This window comes from Tenrec ecaudatus, chromosome 7, assembly GCF_050624435.1.
Source record: "Tenrec ecaudatus isolate mTenEca1 chromosome 7, mTenEca1.hap1, whole genome shotgun sequence".
NCBI lineage: Eukaryota > Metazoa > Chordata > Mammalia > Afrosoricida > Tenrecidae > Tenrec > Tenrec ecaudatus.
The window spans coordinates 16041039-16066628 of NC_134536.1; the positions used below are offsets into that span (position 1 = coordinate 16041039).

Below are 25590 nucleotides of genomic sequence, written 5' to 3' on the forward strand. Positions count from 1 at the left end.
AAGCAAAAACTGGGTAGTGAAAAAGGAAGACAGAAGAATTCATACAGTCAAACTTTAGTGTTGTTGAAGGATATTGAATAGAATACCGGGGGGGGGGGGGAGGAAGACTTAGTATTAGAAAAAAATACAGCTAGAATGTTCCTTCAACTCACTTGCATTGGACATTTCCTTGAGAAAGACCAGCTGCTATCAAAGGACATCATGTATAGGAAAGTCAGGGTAGGTGCCATCAGTACGTTTGAACCCAGAGTAGCCCTCTGCACAACAGAACAACGTGCTGCGTGAACCTGTGCCGTCCTCACAATTGTTCTTAAGTTGGAGCCCATTGTTGCAGCCACTGTGTCCATCCATGCCATTGAGGACCTTCCATTTTTTTCCCTACCCCTCCACTTTGCCATGCATGTTGTCCTTCTCTAGGAATTGGTCTTTCCTGACAACATGTCCAATGTAGAGGGCTGATAGAAATAAAGATACCCTCAACAGGAAGGACCAACACAATGTCTGCAACAATTGACTCAAACGTGCCAAGAATCAGGAAGAGTCCACAGAACTAAGCAAAATTTCATTGTGCACTACTTTGGGTCCTCCATGAATGGATGCCAACTCTAAAGCAACTAACAACTAACTAAAGCAAGAAAAGGCAACTAGAACTGGCTTTGTTGATACTCTTCTTTTTTTAAATTAATAAATATTTTTATTGGGGCTCATACAACTCTTATCACAATCCATACATACATCAATTGAGCAAAGCTCCCTTATACATTTGTTGCCCTCGTCATTCTTTTTTTATTCTTTTTTTTACATTTTATTAGGGACTCACACAACTCTTATCACAATCCATACATATACATACATCAATTGTATAAAGCACATCCATACAATCCCCGCCCCAATCATTCTCAAAGCATTCGCTCTCCACTTAAGCCCTTTGCATCAGCTCTTCTTTATAAATGATATATATTCTTTCTCTTTCTAAATCAACATTATTATTCCCCAGGGGGACCGGTAGAATAATGGTTACATGTTGAACTACTAACAACTCAGTCAGCGGTCCCAACCATAAGCCAGCTCCTCTGGAAAAAATAGAGGTTTTCTATGACTGTGAAGAGTTACAGTATTGGACACGCCAAGGGGCAGTTCTACCTTTTCCTATAGGTTTGCTATGGGTCAGAATTGCCTCAATGGCAGTGAGTTTGATTTTGAATTATTATTCACCTACTCTAACATGAATGGAGATCTGGTGGCATGGATGGCTATGCTACTAACCACAAGGTCAGCAATTTGAACCCACCAGCTACTCTACTGGAAAAATATTGGGCTTTTAAAAAAATCATTTTATTGGGGGCTCATACAACTCTTATCACAATCCTTACATCCATCCATTGTGTCAAGCACATTTGTGCATTTGTTGCCTTCATCATTCTCAAAATATTTGCTTTCTACTTGAGCCCTTGGTATCAGCAACTCATTTCCCCTTCCATCCCCCACCCTCTTTCCTTCACAAATCCTCAATAATTTATAAGTTATTATTTGTTCATGTCTTACATTTCCAATGTCTCCCTTCATCCACTTTTCCAGACAATGTAGATCATTGTGATCAGTTCCCCTTTCTCCCCCACCTTCCCCTTCCCCTCCTGGTATTGCTACTCACACTATTGGCCCTGAAGGGTCTATCTGTCCTGGATTCCCTGTGTTTCCAGCTCTACACCAGTGTACATTCTCTTGTCTCACCAGAATTGTAAGGTAGAATTGGGATCTTTATAGTGGGGGAGGAGGAAGCATTCAAAAACTAGAGGAAAGTTGTATGTTTCATTGGTGCTATACTGCACCCTGCCTGACTGGCTTGTCTCCTCCCTGCAGAAGTAAGGGGATGTCCAGCTGCCTACAGATGGGCTTTTGGTGTTAACAAACCCAGGGAAAAGGGAAAAGCAAATGATCCAAAATTGATGGCGAGGTGGGTGTAGAAGACCTGGTAGGGCTTGATCAAGGGCAATGTAACTGCAAGGAATTCCTAAAACCCAAATGAAGGCTGAACATGATAGTGGGACAAAGGGAAAGAACTAGGAGGCAAAAGGCATTTATAGAAGTCTAAATGCAGGCATGTACATATGTAAATATATTTATATATGATGATGGGGTAGTAGATCTATGTGCATATATTTATAGGTTTAGTATTAAGGTAGCAGATGGACATTGGGCTTCCACTCAAGTCCTTACTCAATGCAAGAACACTTTGTTTTATTAAACTGGCATTCCATGATACTCACCTTCCCGACATGATCGCTGAAGACAAAGTGGGTGCATAAGCAAATGTGGTGAAGAAAGCTGGTGCCTGGCTATCAAAAGATATAGCATCTGGCATTTTACAGGCTTGAAGGAAAACAAGCAGCCATCTAGCTCATAATCATCAAAGCCCATATGGAAGAAGCACACCAGTTTTGTGACCATGAGATGTCCATAGGATCAGGTATCAGGCATCAAAGAACAAAATATCTTATCATTGTGAATGGGTGGGGGGTTGCGGAGTGGGGATCCAAAATCCGTGTGTAGGAAAGATTAGGCTCTTTTTGCCTGGAACCCTAGAGCTGTTATATTCTACCTGACTGGATCACTAAGAGTTTCAATTGACTTGATAGCCATGAGTATTACAACATAAATGTTATGTTGTTTATATTAGATTTTCAATGTGGTCTGTTTTTTAAGGAACAGATGGCATTTGGATATACAAACGCTTTTCAAAACGTGGATTTGTCAACTTTTCTGAAAAGCTTGACAATCATCTTCAGAGTTTTCCCAGAAGACATTTTCCTTTTTTCATTTTTCAGCTCTTTTAAATCAGTGGCTATTTTTATTTTTATGATCTTTGGAACAAGTAGCCTTTTGATTTATAACAGCTGTATTCTGATGAGGCACACAGATTTTATTTTTGTGTTTATAATGTACTTATTTTAAATCATCAAGTAACAAGATGTAATTTTGGCCCAAAGATTCTAAGAATTATTCAGGTCTTTTCAATGAACATAATCAAGTTATAGAGTAGCTTGGCTACACATCTCATTACCATAAATTTGTTTCGTTCTGAGTTCCAACAAAGGGAATGGTTAAGCATGGGCATAATATTTTCCATCCTTGATTTCTGACCCTATTTTGCTCCTGAGTTCAAAGATGACGGCCATCAATTCTTTATTCGCTGGCAATGTATTTGAACTTAATTCCTGCTAATTCAACTGCTCCTCAAATGTATGTAAGTATAAAGATGTCAGGATTGGAATCTACTGATAACTATGAAAATAAATAGAGACACATTCTCAGGTTCATCAGTGCTCATGGGCTAATGTTGCAGAGACTGCAGGAGGGAAAACAGATGCTTATAGACAAATACAACTTCACAGGAATCAGGAAACAGTGCTCATGAACATGGCCATGAATTATTTTGTTTAGTTTCTTTTCCCAAAGGATTTATTTAAAAAGCTATAATAGATTAAAAGATAAGAATAAGATTTTGGGCCACATTACCTTATTCCAATTACCACAAGCTAAAATATGCACATGCTCAATACAATGGCGATAACCGAAGATGATCAGAAGTTAGTAGCTGCCCACTGGATTAATGCAGGAAACCAAAATTTGCCTAATTATCCTCATACCGCCTGGCAAGCAAATCTCAACCACCCAAATGAGAAATGCACTATCAAATTTGGGTCACCACATGGTTCGTTCCTGATTCAAATAATTACATGTTTAGATGTTGTTATGTACACAACAATGGGCTCAAGCATAGAGATCAATGTGAGGATGCTGCAGCACCAAACAGTGTTTTGTTCTGTTGTGCATAGGGTCACAATGGGTCAGAACCAACTTGATGGAACCTAACAACAACACATGCAAGTGCATGTAAGATTTTCAAGGTAAGACATGTTCACTGGACCTAGAATACATTAGTGACCCATGAAGTAAAAGTATAAAACTTTTTCACAATAATTTAAATTGAAAAAACCCTCCATGCTTTATAGGTAATAATTAATCTTGTCTATTAAAATAAACCAAGAGGTAATATCCAAATCTATGATTCATTCATATTTATAAGTCTAGAACAAGGTGTTGACTCTATTCTGCCTTGTTAATCTATGTTAGTAAGAATGGATAGTGTGGTAGTTATGTAATTTAAGTGCAGGGGTGGTAGTCAACCCGTCAATCAGGTCATAGCCTGATGGTGCCTCCTTGTGGGCTTGGCCTAATCATAAGTAAGGCACAGTAAACTTTGCCTCTCTCTATGCCTTCACCAGGGTCTCTCTGTTGGCTGACCCTGGTTGCTGCCAGAGCCCTGGGACGAGTCCACCGCCATTGGATCCACAAGACTCTGTATCCCAAGGCCTGTGATCTTCCTACATTCTGCATCATTGCTTGTGACTGCGTGAGTCTGAAGAGGGACTTGTGGACTAGTACTGGACTTATGGACTTAAGCTAAACTGGGCTGGGCTGTTTTCTTGATATATAATTACTTCTTTTAATATATAAAGCTCTGTCTTACACATATATGAGAGTCTCTGTTTCTCTAGTCAACCCAGCCTAACACAGATAAGTTTCAGTCATGAAGCTTGCTTCCATAATAACTAGGATTTATCTTCCTAAGAAACAAGAACAACAATAAAATATTACAGAAGTAGCAGAGACCCAACTCAAAAACCAAAGTCACTTCAGACATTGTATCTTTCCATGGTTCCTCAGAGGCCTGAGAGGCTAACAGATAGTTCTAATTTTGCTTCCTTTCTCTTAAACAACTAAGAATAAGCAAGGCCAGATATATAATTGTCATTCAAGGAAAGAAAACTACTGTTACCCATTTCATCCACATAAATCTCTCTAAAAGAAAATATGTCTGATGGCGACGTCATTTTCTTTTGGAAAATAAAAGGTTACTGAAAAAAGTCCTGAATATTCTAAGAGCTGAGTGAAGTAGAATTCTTTTGAGGATTTAAGTTTTCTGACACTGCAAGTATATAATGTTAGATCCATTTATTAAGTAGTGGCAACCTCAGTTCGTATAAGTTGGTGGTTCTCAACCTTCCTAATGCTGCGACCCTTTAATACAGTTCCTCGTGTTGGGGTGACCCCCCCAACCATAAATTATTTTCATTGTTACTTCATAACTGTAATTTTGCTACTGTTATGAATTGGGAAACCCCTGTGAAAGGTTTGTTCAACCCCCAAAGGGGTCACGACCCACAAGTTGAGAACCACTGGTATAAATGAATAAAATGGACTAAAAACAACCCAATGGTGTCACAGGAAGGATTGTAATTTTTGGAAGAATTTGTATGCCCCCAAAATTAATTTCCAGGAGTATGAGAATGTGCTCATACTAAAAAATTAGCCAATTCAGATGTGATCTAATAACGTCAACTACATGATATGCTATTATTTCACACAATTCCCATAGCATCCTCGGCCGTGCACGAAAAGGTTTTGAGTCTTACAAAGAAAGATGGAGGTCAGTTTTCTTACCTGGCACCCTCTTGGCCCAGTTGATCATGTGAACCAGCTCCCTGTCTGCCAAGTTGGTCAGCAAACCCATCATGGAAGCTTCGCTGAAGGGTCGGGTAGGGTCATACTCAGAATAGATTATGGGAGGCTCGGCCTCCAACAAGGCACTGACCATCTGATCGGCTGTCAAGGACAAGGCTGGACTGTTCTTCTTGGTGTGCTTAATCAAGAGGGGACTTGGCCAAAGGTTGGCTCCCCTCATATCTCCAGAGGGCCCCGATTCACTCCTGCCTTCCCCATCATCTCTCTGCCGCTTGTGCTTCAACATCCTCCCTCCTCTTCGATCTTTCCGAATCCCTGAGAACACAGGAAAAAGAAATTATGTATTATTTTCTCATGCTAAATTCCACAGGAAAATTGTCTGTGATGCTAATAGGCTTACATTTAAAACATACCTAAAATCTGTAGTGCAAACAGTGCCACAAGGGGGATTACAGAAAGTTCATGGAAAAATTCTGTTATCTTCTCATTCTATTTTTTTCACAAAGCTTTTGAAGCTCCTTGGTGTGTTAAATGAAATGTCTTGAGCCCAAATGGGTTCATAAGTATTTAACAGCCCACTTGTTAAGAGAAAAAGAAAACATAAGTCCCTGGTATGCCATTTTCGGTGGTGTACATATTCCCACCTTGGTCTACTTTAAGCTACTTATCTGACATCAAGAAGTCTTTGTGATGTCAGACAAGTGTTGGGCTAGGAGGGACAAGGTAGATGGGCTCTAGTGCAGCAGCCACTCCACGGGAGATAAGACTGTCTGTTTGTAAAGCGTTACAGCCTCAGAAACGCTTTTTAGTGTCCCCATGGTCAGTCAACTGGATAGCAGTAGGTTTACCTGAAATTAGCAGCTCTCAAAACTTCAATGAATTTAACAATAGGCTTGTGTGACTCAGTATATGTCACTTTGGATACAGCATTGTTTATGATGTGCACGAGTATGCACATGTACACGCGTGTGTGTGTGTGTGTGTGATGCTATGGAAAGAACAGGATTTAAAATCGTTATTCTGAGAATATGGCTTATCATCCAAGAATCCCATCTTCCGTTAATATTCTAATAGTAAATTTTTAATGAAGAAGTTTTTGAAATTCTCCATTATTGTTGTGTTGTTATTCTTATGGTTGAACTCGTTGCAGCCACTATGTCAGTTCATCTCCTTGATGGCCTTCTTGATTTTTGCTGCCCTCTACTTTGCCAAACGTGATGTCCTTCTCCAGGACATGATCTCTTTTGACATGTCCAAAGTACCTAAGAATGAAATCTTGCCCTCCTTGCCTCTAAGGGGCAATCTGGTTATACGGTTTCCATGACAGATGTTTGTTCTTTTAGCAGTCCATGATATTTTCATTAATCTTCTCTAGCATCATGGTTCAAAGGCATCTCTTTTTCTTTTGTCTTCCTTATTTAATGTCCAACTTTCATGATTATGAGGTAATTGAGAACACCAGGGCTTGGGCAAGCGTACCTTAGTCCTCAAAAAGACATCCTTGTTTTCAACGTGTTGAAAGGTCTTGTTCAGCAGATTTACTTAGTAGAGCACTCTGAATGGAGCACCTGGTGGTGCAGTAGGCTAAGCTAAAGGAAGCTGCTAAAGGAACTCCCAAGTTGTGTCAGGGCAGAAAGGTGAGGGAATCTATTTTTCTAAAGAGTTACAGACGGGGACTTCTGGCAAAATGGCAACCGAGTAACACATACCAGAGGGACTCTGCAGAAATCAGAGCAGAAGAGTAGCTAAGAGGGAAATTCCACACTGCAGGGTCGCAGAAGGAGCATCATAAATATAAGTAGGCACAGGTTTTGAGGAGCTGGCGGGTGGTGGGGGGTTGGCTTACAAAAGTGGAGGCTGGCTAGGGTTTGACCTTACCCCCACCATTGTCTTGGCCGGCACAGGGGCTTTATCTCAACACAGCCAGAGCTTGCTGCCACCTCAGGGCAGGGATTAAACCCCTCCAGGCCCATTTTCAGGTATTGGGGCTCAGCTATGTTGTTACTTTTGTTACCCTCTCTTCTCTCTATCCCCCCACAGTCTCAATGGGCTTAGTTTATTTTTATCTTTTTCCTTTTTCTCTTCCCTTTTCTCTCACACACCACTGCTGACTTCCAGAACACTCCCTTTAGCCTAGGGGATTTATGCCCTCAGTTCTCAGCTGGGAGAACTCCATCCTCTGCAGTGATGCTGGGGAAAGCCCACCCACCCTCCACCAAGGGATATCCCGCCCAACTTCTCCCAAGAGATATTCCACCCACCCACCCTCTGCAGTGCTTAACACTTGGCTGGGGAAATCCCGCCCACCTCCTTTGGGGGAAATCCTGCCTGCGGATTGAGGGATCTCCTATCCATCCTCAGTGGTTCCATGTGACTGAGGGAACTTACTACCGCCTGTCACAGTGCTTCACATGGCCAAAGGCAGCTCAGCCACCACTCACCAATGTTCCATGTTGCTGCGGGAACTTCTGCCCAATCTCCACAGTGATCTACCTGACCAGGGAAATTCTGCCCACCATTCACGGTGCTCTACACAAAAACAGCAACCCACCAGCCTTCTGTGGAACTCCCGTTGCAGCAGGCATCCCCATAAGCCTTCTGCAGCACCTCATGCTGTGGTGGGCCACACCATCACAGCTTCTTGTATGATCATCCATTACAGGACCACCCTTGTAGGTCCACAACAACCCAACCAGTGTCACCTGAGAGGACCATCCAACTTGACCTCCAAATAACATAATACTGGTTGACAAGGGAAAGAGTGAAGTCACAGGAGGATAAAGTGGTAGGCCAATTCCATAGTGAAATTAGCTGCCGGCAGTTTTAAGAAACATTCCTATGAGTCTCCAAGAGTGAGCCAGTGCTCTTTGACTCCATGGAAAATGGCACATGGCTCCCCTAAAACAACACAATGCAAACAGCAATCAGCCTCAATGACCTCAATGAAAAAACAGGAGAAACAAAATGCAATGGCAGAAGATGTCCTGAACCTAACAATGTACATAAAAGAAGCAGCCACAGAAAGAAAATTTCAGAATGATGCTTGAGTTCATACAAGACATGAGGGAAACAATACAAAAAAGGATGAAATGATAGAGGAGATAAAGTCCACACACCAAAGGGAAACACAAGTGCTTAGGAATGAGATAACAAAAATCAGTATAAGACTCATGGACTTCACCAATTGACTGGAGTTAGCAGAGAGCCACACCAGTGACCTAGAGGACAGCCTAGCATATTTTAACAAATGCGAACAAAAATCTAATAAGATCATCAGAGAAGCTAAAGATAATCTAAGAGCTATGTCTGATGCTATGAAGAGGAACAACAGAAAATTTTGATTACCTGAGGAAGACACAACAAAGAAATCATTTTCAATAATAATGAGAGAATTCTTGGAGGAAAACTTCCCCATCTTAATGAAGGTAAATCAGGAGACCATTCAGGAGGCTGAAAGAACACCAGGAGACTGAATCACAAGAAGAAGCCACTATCCCACATAATAGTTAAACTATCCAACTTTAAGGAAAAGGAGAAAATCATGAAAGAAGCTAGGGAAAAACAATCGAACACAAATAAAGTTTCCCAAATAAGAATATGCTCAGACACATCAGTGGACACTGTGAAGAACAGGAGAGTGGAGTAACATATTCCAAAATGTGAAGGAAAATAACAAAAACCCAAGAGTATTATACCCAGTCAAATTAGTTATAAAGACAAATGGAGAAGTAAGAGTCTTCCAAGATGAGGAAAAACTCAAAGAGTACTGTAGAAGAAATCTAGCCCTACAAAAGATCCTTGCTAACCCAGTATGGGCAGAAGAACAACACTCACCAAGCTTAAATAAGAGACCGCCACATAGAACAACCCCACCCAGAGGGCAACAAAGAGAAAACAGCCCCCAAGATAACATTGGCTTAAGGGTAGAAAGAAGTCAAGAATGGAACACACACACGCACAATATAGTGATAAGAAAGGGAGGTGGGAAAATGCCCCCCAAAAAAGGTATAAGATGAGATCACAGAGTCCACAGATGGAGATAATAACCCCGAATATCAATGGACTGAACTCAGGAATTAAAAGACTGGGACTAGCACACTGTCTTACAAAACACAACCCATCATTCTGCTGCCACCAGGAGACACATCTATCTCAATGCTACAGACAAAAATAGGCTGAGAATCAAAGGCTGGAGAAAAGTATACCAAGCAAACAGCAATTCAAAAAAAAAAAAAAAGCAGAGGTTGAAATCCGAATCTCAGATAAAATTGCCCTCAAAGTGCAAACCATAAAAAGAGATAAGGAGGGACACTGTATAATGCTCAACGGAATGGTAAACAAAGAACCGCTAAGCATTTTAAACATATATTCTCCGAATGATGGACCTGCTGAATACATCAACCAAACACTCCAGAAGATGAAAATAGAAATCACAGCCTCCACAATTATAGTAGGTGACTTCAATACACTCTGTGAAAGATAGCTCACAGGGAAACAAACTCAATAAGGAGGCTAGAGATCTAAACACTACAATTAGACAATTTGACCTGATAGATATTTACAGAGATTTTCATCCAAATTTTTAAAAATTCACATTCTTTTCAAGCCCACATGGCATTTATTCCAAGATAGACCACCTGCTGGGGTATAAGGTGAATCCACATAAATTTAATATCATACAGACTTCTCTCTGACCACTGCGCCATAAGGCTAGAAATCAACAAAAGGATGATAAAGAAAACAAGAGTAAACCATTGGAGGATGAATAACTCTCTATTGCTAAAGAGTGTGTATTTGGCCAGATCAGAGATGAAATTAGGAAATTTCTAAAAACCAATGAAAATGAGAACACGAAGTACCAAAACTTTATGGGACACAGCAAAGACAGGTATCAGAGGAAGTTTCATAGTAATACATGCACACATGAAAAAGGAAGAGAGACTTATGATTGGTATGCTGGCACAAAATTTATGAAAACTAGAGCAGGGTTGACAGGACAATCCTACTAATAGCAAAAGAAAAGAAATGATAAAAATTAGGGCTGAGATTGAGGAGAGGGAAATTAAGAAAACTATTGAAAAAATCAAGGCTGCTAAAAGTTGGTTCTTTGAAAGGATAAACAGAATCGATTAGATCACTGGCAAACCTAACCAAACAAAGGAGGGAACAAATTTCAATAGCAAGAATGAAAGATGAAAGAGGAGATATTACAACAGACCCGAATGAAATCCAAAGGATAATTATACAGTACTACGAAGGATTGTACTCCAATGAATTCAACAACTTTGAAGACATGGACAAATTCTTGGAAAAACAGCCCCTCCCTAGACTATCCCCAAAGGACGTCAAGAATCTCAACAGACCCATAGAAATAGAAGAAATAGACAATGTTGTGAAGGAAATACTAATCAAAAATGCCCTGGACCATCTAGATGGCTTCACTGGAGAATTCTACCAAGCATTGCACGGAGAACTAATATCAATCCTACACAAACTCTCCCAGAACATAGAAAACGACAGCAAACCCCAAAACTCCTTCTATGAAGCTGGTATAACTCTGATACCAAAATCAGACAGATATCCCACAAGAATTGAGAACTACAGCCCAATATCCTTAATGAATATCGATGCAAAAATCTTTTAAAAATACTGGCCAATGGACTACAAAAGCATATAAAACAAATAATTTACATGACCAAGTGGGATTCATACCAGGGATGCAGAGATGGTTCAACATATAAAGGACCATTAGTCTCATTCGTCACATTGACACGAAAAACAATAAGAACCACATGATAATATCGATAGATGTGGCAAAAGCATTAGACAACATCCAACACCAAGTCCTGTTTAAGACACTCAAGAAGATAGGAATGGAAGGGAAATTCCTCAATATAATATAAGCTATATATGAAAAACCAACAGCCAATGTGGTAGTCAATGGAGAAAAGATGAACACAATCCCTCTGAAAAGGAGACCAGACAAGGATGTTCCTTTACCCAATCTTATTTAACATCGTACTGGAGGTTTTAGTTAACAGCATAAGACAAAGAAAAGACATCAGAGGTATTCACCTGAGGAAGCAAGAGGTGAAACTATCTTTATTTGTAGATGATATGATTTTATATATGGAAAATCCCCAAAACTCCACAAGGGGAGTACTGGAAGCAATCGAGGAGTATGGCAGAGTGAGTGGCAGGATACAGGAACAACAAACAGAAGTCTTTCGAACTGCTATACACATCGGATAAGACCACAGAAGAGGAGATCAAATAGGTGGTACCCTTTACAATAGCCAAGCACAAATTCAAATATATAGGGATATACCTTACTAAAAGAACAAAAGATTTATTTGTGGAAAACTACAGAACACGATTACAAGAAACCAAGAGTGACCCCAACAAATGGAAGAATATCCTATGCTTGCAGATTGGAAGACTCAATATAGTAAAGATGCCAGTTCTGCCCAAGGCACTATACAAGTTTAATGCTATCTTGATACAATTACCTTCATCTTTCTTCAAAGAACTGGAAAAACTGATTACCAACTTCATATGGAGAGAGAAGAAGCCCAGAATTAGCAGAGAACTCCTCAAGAAGGACACAGTGGGAGGGCTTGCTTTACCTGACTTTAGCACACACTATACAGCCACAGTAGTCAAAACCGCATGGTATTGGTACAATGACAGATACTCAGACCAATGGCAAAGAACTGAAAACCCAGGAATAAAATCATCAGCATACAGACAGCTGATCATTTATAAGGGCCAAAAATATATCCAAGGGGAAGCAGATGCCCTCTTCAACAAGTGGTGCTGGAAAAAATGGATATCTACCTGCAGAAAAGTGAAGCAAGATCTTATCACATTCCAGGCACAAGAATAAACTCAAGATGGATCACAGACCTCGAGGTAAAACCCCAAACTTTTAGGGCCATCAGTGAGGGAATTGGGGCCAACCTGAGAACATTGGCACAGAGAATACATAGGCTATCAGAAATAGGGAAGGGCTCCTCAGATTTGGCTCGAGCTGCAGGTGCGCAGGGCCTGAGATGCTACAGACCCATGACTGGAGGAGCTCAGAGGTGGAGACTAATAATTCTTCAACTCTGTAATAACAATGGCCTCCAATAAAAGTACATTGCAAAAAATAGGAAAGAAACAGAATGGAAGGAGAAAAATGTCGACGAGGCTGACCCTGAAGAATCTGTGGTAGAAAAAGTACTGGACTGGCGTGTTGTGAATGGGAAGGTGGGCTATTTCCTAAAATGTAAAGGATTCACGGATGCTATTAACACTTGGGGACCCTGAAGAATCTGTGGTAGAAAAAGTACTGGACTGGCGTGTTGTGAATGGGAAGGTGGGCTATTTCCTAAAATGTAAAGGATTCACGGATGCTATTAACACTTGGGGACCCTGAAGAATCTGTGGTAGAAAAAGTACTGGACTGGCGTGTTGTGAATGGGAAGGTGGGCTATTTCCTAAAATGTAAAGGATTCACGGATGCTATTAACACTTGGGAACCTGAAGAAAATTTAGATTGTCCAGAATTAATTGAAGCATTTCTCAACCCTCAAAAAGCTGGTAAAGAAAAAGGTGGTACGAAAAGAAAGTCTTTATCTGACAGTGAATCTGATGACAGCAAATCAAAGAAGAGAGAGACAAACTGAGGGCCTTTGCTAGAAATCTTGGTCCTGAACGAATAAATGGTGACACACACAGACAGCAGTGGGGAATTGATGTTTCTCCTGAAATGGAAAGGTTCAGAGGAGGCAGGCTTGGTGCTGGCAAAAGAGGCACACATGAAATGTCCTCAAATTGTCATTGCGTTTATGAAGAGAGACTAAGTTGGCAGTCTATCCCGAAGATGAAGCTCAATAATTGTTTGCATTGCTATATATATATATATATATATATATATATATATATATGTGTGTGTGTATATATATATATATATACATATATATATATATAAAATTTGGGCCTTGGGCTTTTTTGTTTCTGTTTTGAATTATTAGTGAGAAGAATGACTACATTCTAATGGAAATCAAGTTTCAGATGTTTGTTTGGCGTAGCGCTAGGGGAGTTGTTGGGGCTATTTTTTTGTTGTATAAATAGCACTGGTTACTTTGAACAAATAGAGCTTCTGGTAGTTGCTTCATTTATCGGAAAAGAACATTTGATACCATGTTATATTACTTCCTCTGCATTACAAATAGCTTTTCTAAATATTGGAAGTTCTACTGCGTTATTACTGAATCAGAACATGTTTAACCCATAATGTATGCCTAAGGCCCATTCTGGATGTTTGGTGCTTTGTTTTTGTGTGTATGCAAAAATATGTATGTACATTTTATTTTGTTTTACGTTCACCAAAAACTGTTCTAAACAAAAATGGCACTTAACAACCATGAGTACCTCCCTGTTGTCACAGGGATGGATGCTATCCTTCTGAGCCACTCAAGTGGATCACATCAAGTAAAAAGGGGCAGAGGGGGACTTGTAAGCCACAAGCCTTTAAATCAAATAAATGATCCAGTAATTAATTAAACAACTTTTAAAAATCCACACTTATAGAATCATATAAATGAAACTTTATTTGCAAAGTCTCCTGCGTGCAAAAAATAAAACAAAAAAAAAACCCCAAACTTACCACTACTCAAAAGCTCCCTACCCAAATAATAAAACTAGACTAATGTTGGCATGTCTTCAAGGTTTTTAGGTGGGCATTTCTTTTTGACATCCCTTTTTTAGAGAAAGCTAAAATCTGTGTTTTGTAAAAGGTGATTCATGGAAGGTCTTAAGACCCTGCTGGTGAAAACCTATTAAACTGGTTAGTGATGCTGCTGCTTAGGACCTGCTGTATAAATGGGTGAACAAACTTGTCATCTTGACTACTGACCTTTCGTGGTTTGTTTTTATCCCAACCCATTCTTCACATGTAGGTTCAAACCTTCTCAGTATCGGGGTTACTGCAGCTCAGCTAGAGCCAGGAAAAACAACTTTGTAGCAATCAGAATGTTAGCCCAATAGTATATTGTTTACTTTAATGTAAATACTGGTGAACCATGATCAATAAATAGTTTTATATTTATAAATTACCAAGGGCATATGAGGGAGGGGGGAAAGGGGAGGGAGGGGGGAAAAAAAAGAGGACCTGATGCAAGGGGCTTAAGTGGAGAGCAAATGCCTTGAGAATGATTGGGGCAGGGAATGTATGGATGTGCTTTATACAATTGATGTATGTATATGTATGGATTGTGGTAAGAGTTGTTGGAGTCCCTAATAAAATGTAAAAGAAGAAAAGAGAAAAAAATGATTAGGGCAAAGACTGTACAGATGTGCTTTATACAATTGATGTATGTATATGTATGAACTGTGAAAAGAATTGTATCAGCCCCAATAAATTGTTAAAAAAAAAAAAAAGAAATAGGGAAGGACACGAATACAGATGAGTGACAAATTGACAAGTGGGATATCCTGAAGATAAAATACCTGTGTACATTGAAATAATTCACCAAGAGAGTAAGAGAGCCCACGGACTGGGAAAACATCTTTAGCTATGACACACCAGACGAGGACTTATTACTAAAATCTACAATACTCTGTTAACTTCCCCCCCCAAAAAAACCACTAATTTCCCACTGAGGAGATGGGCAAAGGACCTGAACAGAAGTTTCACAAGGGCAGAAATCTGAATGGCCAATAAACATATGAGAAAATCTTCCCGATCTTTAGCCATAAGAATAATGCAAATTAAAACAACAATGAGATACCACCTAACACCCTCAAAGGTAGCTAATTCAAAAAATCAGAAAGCAGCAATGTTGGAGGGGCTATGGAGAGACAGGAACTCTGATGGGCCTGTAAGTATATACAGCCACTATGGAAATTGATCTGGTGACATCTAAAACAGATGGAAATTGAGCTACCATACAACCCAGCAACCCCCATACTGGGCATATACCCAGAAGAGGCAAGAAACAAACCACGGCCAGACATCTGTGCTCCAATGTTCATCGCGGCACAGTTCACAATTGCAAGGAGTTGGAAACAACCTAAATTTCCACCAAAAGACGAATGGATTATAAAACTGTGGTATATACATAGAGTGGAGTACTTTGCAACACTAAAAAGCATTGATGAATGCATAAAGCCATGGCCACATAGGAAGAACTGGAGAAAATTATGCTAAGTGAAGTAAGCCAAGCACAAAAGGACAAGTACAACATGAGTCTGCTGAGGTAACTTTAAAAAAATGCAAGAGGGGCATAGGGAAAAAGCTACTGTATACAAACATCCCTGGGGTGAGGACCAGGTAGTATGGCAGGGGCCAGACCAAATCCAGGGATACATATGGTAGCCAACTAAAAAGGAAGGAGAAAAAGAAATGGGTAGCGGGGGAACAGGGCATTAACCCACTCAAGGGAAGGGTATTGTTTAAATCTCCCAGGGAAAGAGGGACCAGACTTTAAACCCATGCTCCAAGATGTGAATGCAACATACCAGCAGGGAACCAGTAGAGAAGTCTGAGTAGCCGGCCCCAATCCCAATTATGTGGATAGCTGCCCCTCCTCCGAGAAGAATTTACTTCAGAGGACAGCGCTGAAGCTACAGCACAGGGAGAAGAACATATCTGATCAGAGCACACAGGAGCAAACGAAGGGGGAGGAAGAGAGAGTAGAGTGCATCCTGGTCCACCAAGCCCTGAGGACGATATCCCTGCTTAGAGCAGCCAATACACAGAGAGGACCAAATGGCTATTCCCACTACAAGACATGACATCCCTCACTGAACCATAGCCCTACGGGGGACAACATTGGAGACACTGTGGAAATTACACTCGATATGACCCCACCACACTGAGGCAAAACATTAAGGTCTTGCAACAGAACAGTAAGGGGAGCAGATCAATGAAGTCCCAAGGGAGTACCAAAAATAGACTTTGGGGTCAGGGCGTGGCACCCCATCAGACTCAACCAGAAAACATGCCTAAAGGTCAACAAACAGAATTTGAACTATTTACATGCTGTGTGTGTGTGATTGGTTTGCTGTTTTTTTGTTGCTTTGTTTTGCTCTGTCTTGTTTTTGTGCATATTATTTTGGCAGGTTTATCTAGATAAGATAGGCAGGATAAACAATCTGGAGGAGAAAACAACAGGACCCACAGTGCCAGGGGGGCATGGGAAAGGCGGATTATGGGGGAAAGAAAGTGGTGCTAACAAACCCATGGGCAAGGACACAACAAGTGATCCAAAATCAGTGTTGAGGAGTGGGTAAGAGGCCTGGTAGGGTTTGATCAATGGCAATGTAATGGAGAGGAATGACTGAAACCCAAATGAAGGCTGAGCATGATACTGGGACAAGAGGAAAGTAAAAGGAAATAGAGGAAAGAAGTAGGAGGCAAAGGGCATTTATAAAGGTCTAAATACATGCATGTACATATGTAAATATATTTATAATGATGATGGGGAAATAGATCTATGTGCATATATTTATAGGTTTAGTATTAAGGTAGCAGACGGTCATTGGACCTTCACTCAAGTACTCCCTCAATGCAAGAACACTTTGTTCTATTAAACTGGCATTCCATGATGCTCGCCTTCCCAACAAAATCGCTGAAGACAAATGTGTGCATAAGCAAATGTGGTGAAGAAAGCTGATGGTGCCTGGCTATCAAAAGATATAGCATCTGGGGTCTTAAAGGTTTGAAGCTAAAGAAGTGGCCATCTAGCTGAGAAGCAACAAAGCCCACTTGGAAGAAGCACACCAGCCTGTGTGTTCATGAGGTTTTGAAGGGATGAGGTATCAGGCATCAAAGAAAAAAAATCATATCATTGTGAGTGAGGGGGAGTGTGTAGTGGGGACCCAAGACTCATCTATAGGCAACTGGACATCCCCTTACAGAAGGCTTTCAGGGAGGAGACAAGCAAGTCAAGGTACAGGGTAGCAACAATGAAACATACAACTTTCCTCTAGTTCTTTAATGCTTCCTCTCCCCAACTAGCATGATCCCAATTCTACCTTGCAAATCCAGCTAGACCAGCGGATATACACTGGTACAGATAGGAGCTGGACACACAGGGAATCCAGGTCAGATGAACCCCTCAGGACAAGTGGGGAGACTGGCAATATTGGGAGGGTGGAGGGAAGGTCGGGTAGAAAGGGGGAACCAATTACAAGGATCTACATATAACCCCCTCCCTGGGTGATGGACAACAGAAAAGTGGGTGAAGGAGTCATAGGACAGTGTATAATAATTTATAAATTATCAAGGGTTCATGATGGAGGGAGGAGCGGGGAGGAAGGGGAAAAATGAGGAGTTGATACTCAGGGCTCAGGTAGAAAGCAAATGTTTTGAGAATGATGAGGGCAACAAATGCACAAGTGGGCTTGACATGTATGGAACCATCGATGTATGGATTCTGATAAGAGTTGTACGAGCCCCCAATAAAATGATTTAAATAAACGGAAGAAGCAAATATTTTGAGAATGATGATGGCAAAAATGTACAAATGTGCTTGACACAATGGATGGATGGATTGTGATAAGAGTTGTGTAAGCCCCCAATAAAATGATTAGAGGTGACAAAATAATAATAATTTATGAATTATGAAGGGTTCATGAGGTAGGGGGCAGTGGGGAAGGAGGGGGAAAATGACCAGAAGATATTAAGGGCTCAAGTAGAAGGCAAATGTTTTGAGAATGATGGTGGCAACAAATGTACTTATGTTCTTGACACAATGGATGTATGTATGGATTGTGATAAGAATTGTATGAGCCCCTAATAAAATGATTAAGTAAAAACAATGATTAGAGGAAAAGAAAGATTTATAGACTTGGAAATCCTAAGGGGCAGGTCTGTGCTATAGAGTCACCATGAGCCCTAATGGTCTCAATAGCAGTGGGTTTAGTGTGGGCTATTTCTCTTCATGAAAGTCATCAAAGAAGAATGATTAATGTACTCTTATTATCACTGGATTCTCAACCACACCTCATCATTGTAGGAATTGACCTAATTGTCTCAAAAAGTTTAGCTGGGCTTAAAGGGGGTTTTTTTGGTTTCAAATAAGCAAGTGTACGTCTCTTTCCCTAATATAAAAGTTTAGAAATAGTAGTTGAAAATAATTTTCTGCCAGAGCTTTACCCAACTGATAGTTTCAAAAATTATGGGAGAAAAATCCAATATCTTTTTCAGCTACTCTTCTAAGCTTCAGGGGAGTGTCAACCTGCAGGCCGCCTGCGGTGCTCAAAACTATCCGCAGAAACAAATAGCTTGAAGAAACAGAGATCAACCCACAGTTTTATTTTTAAAGATCAATTGTTCCAATATCTGTCAGCCATTTGGTAGAAAGTTAGTACCACTTAAAAATATGTATTAAAGACATGAGCACAAATGTTCTTTATCACAGTACCTTTTTCTATCCATCCGGAGGCAATAAATAACTGGTGTCTGAATGTGGTCCAAATTCTGTTCTAATTAGTCTGGGGGTGTAGATAAGTGTGTGGTTCTGATTTTTTTGTGTGTGTATTAACATTTGTAGGTCTGGATCTGCTATACCAGAGGACACTTTTTAAAAAAGGAAGGCTTACTATAGCCAAGTCAGTATTACCCACGGAGATTTATAATTCTTTGCAATCCTCATCAAAATTCTAACGGCTTTCTCTGTGGAAATGGAAACACCAATTTCATTCATATGGAAAGCCAAAACAAAACAAAAAAGTGAACTCAGTGCCATTCAGTCAATGCTGATTCATAGCAACCACACAGGACAGGGTAGAACTATCGTGTGATTTTTCTGAGACTGTCACTCTTTTCAGGAGTAGAAAGCCCATATTTCTCCTGCAGATTCGCTAGTGGTTCTGAACTATGAACCTTACATAACCACTATGACACCAGGGCTCTTATGGAAGGCCAAGGGGTCCTCAATAGCTGAATTTAGAATAAAGTAGAAAGAGTCATATTTCTTAGCTTTGAAGCATGACAAAGCCATAGCAATCAATTGGTAAAGGGTACTAGTATGGCAATCAGAAGTAGTGAGAGGAGGCAAAGAAAAGACAGGAAGTGACTACATTTGTGGCAAATATGAAATTTCCTTTCCTGGAGAGATTTAAGAAATTGTTGACTCAGATGGGCTGGTTATATTACTACTTAAAGCAATGAGTTGATCTATTGCGCTCCTTTGAGTCTCACAAAGCGATTACTCAGGTAGCACGACACAGAACAAAAACAGCTGCAGGTTTGGAATGTAGAACAATACAATAAAACTGAAGAGATGGAAGAGAATTGAATATTTATAAAATCATCAAGCAGTCAAATAGAAAGAAGCAGACTTAATTAGCATGAACACATTTCCCCCTCAAATTTATCCCAAGATATGCTAGATTTTTAGAATGCCAAAGTCCCTACAAAATGTATGAATTGAACAATAATGGTAAACCATATATAGTATATGGCCAACTGTATCACAGCTCAAAGAGGAAGGCGTTCTTTGCTCCCTGTAAGTAGCAATCACACATATTACCATTGACAGCATGGGAGTGTGTAGCAGTTCAAAAGTGTCTAAGTAAAATTGAATGGATGAAGGTGAAAAATGACCAAAATTCTTCTTCACTTTTAACCTCGACTAATGAGGAATTCTGGTGGCAGAGTAATCACACATTTGGTTGCAGCCAAACGCAGGATCAGCAGTTTGAAGCCACCAGGAAAAACGAGCCTTTCTACTCCCGTAGTTACAGTCTCAGAAACTCACAGGAGCAGTTCTACCCTGTGCTATAGGGTCACGATGAGTTGGCATCAACTTGATGGTGTTGAGTTTAATTTGTTTCTGTTTTTTTAGTTTGTTTGTTTCTGAGTAAGAATTAGAGATCAGAACCAATGATTCTTATTGGCCACTTGTTCGTTACATAATGTGGAGTGGTACAGAAGTAGCATGGGCTCACTGAAATTAAAAATTGAAATAAAATAAAAACTCATTCTTTGTTCCCTACCAAGGCATTTTCCAGCATTATGCACAGAGCGGGAACAGATATGATTTGAGTTCTACTTAACCTCAGTCCCTTTTGTTTAACTTATTTGTAACAGGTGGGGGTGGGGAGGATTGAGGGGGAAGGATCGTTCCCAAAGTACAGGAGGGAAAAGCAATTAGCCCATCATTCTATCCTAAGTAGGCAGCCTCTTGAGACTCAAGAAGTTTATTTGTAACAAATATACTTAGGTTTGTAACACCATAAACACAAGATGCATTATCATTTAGTACAGAACAATATCAGAAGGGTGAGCCAATAGTCAACAATACGATGCTCTGGAGATAAGCCAGTGTACGCTTCTTATAAACTCTCAAGTTGCCTTGCTGATCAAGCAGTCCTGCATCAACAGAAATGTCTTTATACACCCTTTATAAGATCTTAAATGAACCACTATAGTAAATGAGCCATTTTATTGAAGAAATGTCCTATCCGGGTCAAGCTGCAGTCACCTACTGGTTCCATAGAAAGGATTCAGAAACCAAACTCTCACCCAGCAAGCCCATCAGAAGTGTGAAGTGTCACCAATGTAAATGGTATCCCTTTGTGTTAGGGCATCTCTAATATACTTTTCTTCTTGCTGTAGGGATTTAGAGGAGCCAAGGATGGAAGCTCTTCACAGCCCTTAATGGGAATCTCAGTGATTCTGATCCACCCTAAAATATGTCAACTTAAGGGAATGTATTACACCAATCAACCCAGGCATTTGGAAGGAGGTTGAAAGGGAGGGAGATGGTGCATAAAGCACTCTCTGGGGAGTATGGCCCCAGAGAATCTCTGCAAGGCTGCTTGGGATTTGGGAGCCATGCTGGGAGGACACATAAGACTAAGATTGGGCAAGAAAAAGAATCAGTGAATACATGAACTGCTTAACTGGGTGTGTCCTAGTCCTAACATGAAAAAGGAAAACGATTTGTCTTAATGTATCACACTAGGGATTTTGAGTCACTGTTCCCAGCTACTTAGGATTCACTTGATAATACTTCTATTGTATTACAATTATATCTTTAAAAAGTTGATGCATGGCCTGAATATTCATTGCCATGACCATTATACCTTAAAAAAAGTTGATGCATGACCATTATACCTTAAAAAAGTTGATGCATGGCCTGAATATTCATTCATGATAAAATTTATTGAATTATTTATTCTAATGCATTCCATATATTCACATTTTTCCTCTGAAATTATCTCCTTTTTTCCTAGTGTGTTATGCCTTTATAGGGTGGAAAGACCACTAGTTGAACTACAGTAAAGTTATTTTTCCAGCTTCCTAATACTAGTTTAATGTACTGTTAAACATTTCAAGCATTTGCATAATCATCTTTCTTTTATTTCGCAATAATTTCACATTATTCATGAGGTATTAAAAAGCCAGACAAAGAAGTACACTAAAAGCTTTTTTAATTCAACATGTTGAAGAAAACATAAGTCTTGATTAGTTGAGTATTAAATTAAGATACAAATGAACAGAATTATTCTAGACATTAACCTAAAACAATGCTAGGGCTCGCCTTTCAAATACTCCAAAGGATGAATCCTATAAGGTAAGACTTGGTGTTGTCTCCACTTAACAGAGAGGAAAGCAGTTGAGATTCACTCTCATGCCCTGGGTGAAACCAACGGCAGTGTAGAAATTTGAATCTAGGTCTGCCTGATTCCAAAGCCTAGGCACCACGATATTACTCTGCTTCCAAAGATTCACTTAGCCTTCTATTCAACATCATGCTGGAAATCATACTAGTTCAATAGCACAAGGAAAGAAAAGGCATGCAGATTAGCAAGCAAGGGAGAAAATTCTCTTCTATTAAAAAACCCCCAAACATGAGCAATAAGAAGAACTACAAAAATCCCCTAGCCCTATTAAGCAAGACAAGCAAGGTGCTCGGATGCAAGATTAATATACAAAAGTCACTTGATTTCCTACAGAGCCACAGGAATGATCAGAATTTGACATTTTAACATTCACAACAATAGTCTCAAAATAAAATATTCAGGTACAACTCTAAAAAACTAGAAATAGGATATGCGTATGGAAAAGCATAAGACACTGTTTGTTAGTCTGGGTAGACTAGAGACACAAATCCAGGGAGACTCATATGTGTTTAAGGGAGAGTTTTATATAGAGGGCAATTACGCATTAAGAAAGTATCCCAACCTAGTACAGTCCAAGCCCATAAGTCCGATACTAACCCATATATCTGATACCAATATATAAAGTCCTCTTCAGACTTATGAAACACATGCAATGACGCCCAATGCAGGACAATCACAGTGGGTAGGAAGTCTTCAGGATCCAGTGGCGTTGTAAGCATGTAGGCCCGTGGTTCTCAACCTTCCTAATTCTGCGGCCCTTTAATACAGTTCCTCGTGTCGTGGTGACCCCATTTGAGGGCATATCTGCATGTGGGCGGACCCATCTGGAGACAGATAGAGGAGCGGTATCTCGATTCCTAAGACCATCGGAAATATGGTCATAGGAGACCCCTTTGAGAGAGTTGTTCGATGCCCTCCCCAAAGGGGTCATGAACCCCAGCTAAGAACCACTGATCTCAGTGTTGGTAGGGGTCTTCTCCATGTGGCTCCTCCAGTTCCCAGGGCTTCATCGGGGTAGGTCCATGTGACTTCCCCTCAGGGATGTCTCACAGGAAGTGAGCAGAGAGAGAGAGAAGTGACTACCGCCTCCAAGGAGGAAATACAGGAATTCCCAGAATTCTCAGGAGAAGGCCAAGCCCACACAGGGGCCTCATGGGCTATGATCTAATTGACAGGGTAGACTCCACCCCTACACTCTTAATCCTCAAATTGACAAACAATTATATAACTACCACATACTGGTTAAAAAAAAAATCAAAAGTGATTTAAGTAAAAGGAGAGAAAGTCCATGTACCTGGCTTGGCATACATAATATTGTTAGGATAGCAGACCTTCTTAATTTGGTTCATAGTTTCGATACAATCCCAATCAAAATCTCAGCAAAGTCATTTTACAGATACTGACAAATGGATTCTAAAATTTACATGGAATAAGCATAAATTCTAGAACAGTCAAAACAATACTGAAGAGTAGCAAAGTTGGAAGACTCACCCTACCTAGTTTCAAGGTGTCTATAAAGGCAATAGTAATGAATATAGGACAGCATTGGTATTCAGAAACAGACCAATTGATATATAACCAACTGATCCTTGACAAAAGATAATAGGCAATTCAATGAAGGGTAGTCTTTCTTCAAAGCGTGCTGAAAGAATTGCAATCACATAGGCAATTGCACACACTTTACATTTTACACAAACATAAATGCAGCGTGGACGGTTAATCTAAATACAAGGTACAAAAAGATAAAATTTCCTGAAGAAAACATAGAAATTCTACATGCCTTTTAGTTTGGTGATGAGTTTCCAAATGTAATAGCAGAATCATCCAGCAAAGGGAAACTAAATTGGAGTTTACTGAAATTTTTAAACACTGCTCTGTGGAAGACATGGTGAAGAGAAGGGAAAGACAGTCGCAGACTGAGAGAAACATATTTGCTAAACACATATCTGACTAAGGACTTGTGTCCAAGATACACAAAGAACTCTTAAGAACTCAACAGTAGGAAAACAAACAGCCCCATTGCAAGACGGGCAAGAGAGTGGAACAGCCATCGCACCAACGCAAGCATTCAGATGGCAAAGAAGCATCGCGAAAGATGCTCAGCATCATATGTCATTCGAGAGTTGCAAACTGAAACAATAGGATACCATTACACCTTCCGTCACCTATGATTACAGTGGCTAAAATCCAAAAAGCCGACAATACCAAATGCTGGGGAGGATGGGAAACAGCAGGAACTCACTCATTGCTAGTGGGGATGCAAAACGGGAGAAAATGAAGACGGTTTGGCAGTTTGGTGTGAAGCGAAATATAACATTACAATTGTACTCCTAGGCATTTTTTCCAGCTGATTTGAAAATGTTATGTCCACACAAAAACTTGCACACAAATGTTGAGAGCCACTTTATTCAAAATCACCAAAAAACTGAAAGTAACCAAGCTATCCAACAAAACATTCTCCAGTGAGAAAAAGACACGCCATCAAGCCATGACAACCTAAGGATACAACTAAAATACATATTTGTAAACAAAAGTGGTCCGTTTGAAAAGGCTGGATGCTACCGAAGAAGAATCGATGCATTTGAATTGTTGTGCTGGTGAAAAATATTGACAGTACTATGAACTGCCAAAGGGAGAAATCCATCTGTCTTAGAAGTATGGTCAGAGTGCTCCTTAGAAACAGGATGGCAAGACATCGTCTCACATATTTTGGACACGTTGTCAGGCGAGTCCAAACCAGGAGAGTCCAGTGGAGGGGCAGGGGAACAAAGGAAGGCCCTCCAGGAGATCGACTGACACAGAGGCTGCAACACCACGCTCAGGCACAGGAACGATTGTGGGGACGGCCCAGGACTGTCGTGCACGGGGTGGCTATGAATCAGAACCAACTTATGCCACAGAATTCCAATCAGATGATAGTCTAGCAAAGGCAAAAGCCTAGAGCAGCGGTTCTCAACCTGGGGGTTGCGACCCCTTTGGGAGTTGAACGACCCTTTTACAGGGGTCACCTCAGACCATCGGAAAACATATTTCTGATGGTCTTCAGAACCAAGACGCCACTCCTCTATCTGTCTCCAGGTGGGTCCGCCAACATGCAGATATGCCCACATATGGGTACCAGGCATGATGACATCATCGCATCAAACCCATCACATACACCCCATACAAATACAGGTGTATGTGACAGGGTTGGTGCCATAATGTACTTATGCGGACCAGTCTCACATGTGTAGAGAGCAGCTATTCAGTTAAAAAGCAGCTACTATGTTTAAAGCAGCAGTATCAGAGGTAAAATGACACTTCATGAATTATAACTCCTGGGTAAATAGAGTGGGAGATGATCTCCACTATGCTCTTGCAAAGACTTCCCCGAGATTTTCTGATCTGGTGAGAAAGAAGCTGAGATTTTCTGATGTGGTGAGAAAGAAGCTATCTCAACCT

At 40.3% G+C, this 25590-nt stretch overlaps 1 protein-coding gene and 1 pseudogene across 1 annotated transcript in view; one reads left to right on the plus strand and one right to left on the minus strand.

The window, feature by feature from the left end:
• Positions 1-25590, minus strand: part of ESR1 (estrogen receptor 1) — a 345467-nt gene that overhangs the window by 171366 nt on the left and 148511 nt on the right. Inside the window, exon 4 of the mRNA XM_075554364.1 lies at positions 5506-5841. Within this exon, the coding sequence (XP_075410479.1) occupies positions 5506-5841 (336 nt within the window). The remainder of the gene's footprint in view (positions 1-5505; positions 5842-25590) is intronic.
• Positions 12647-25590, plus strand: part of LOC142453068 (chromobox protein homolog 3 pseudogene) — a 63615-nt pseudogene continuing 50671 nt past the window's right edge.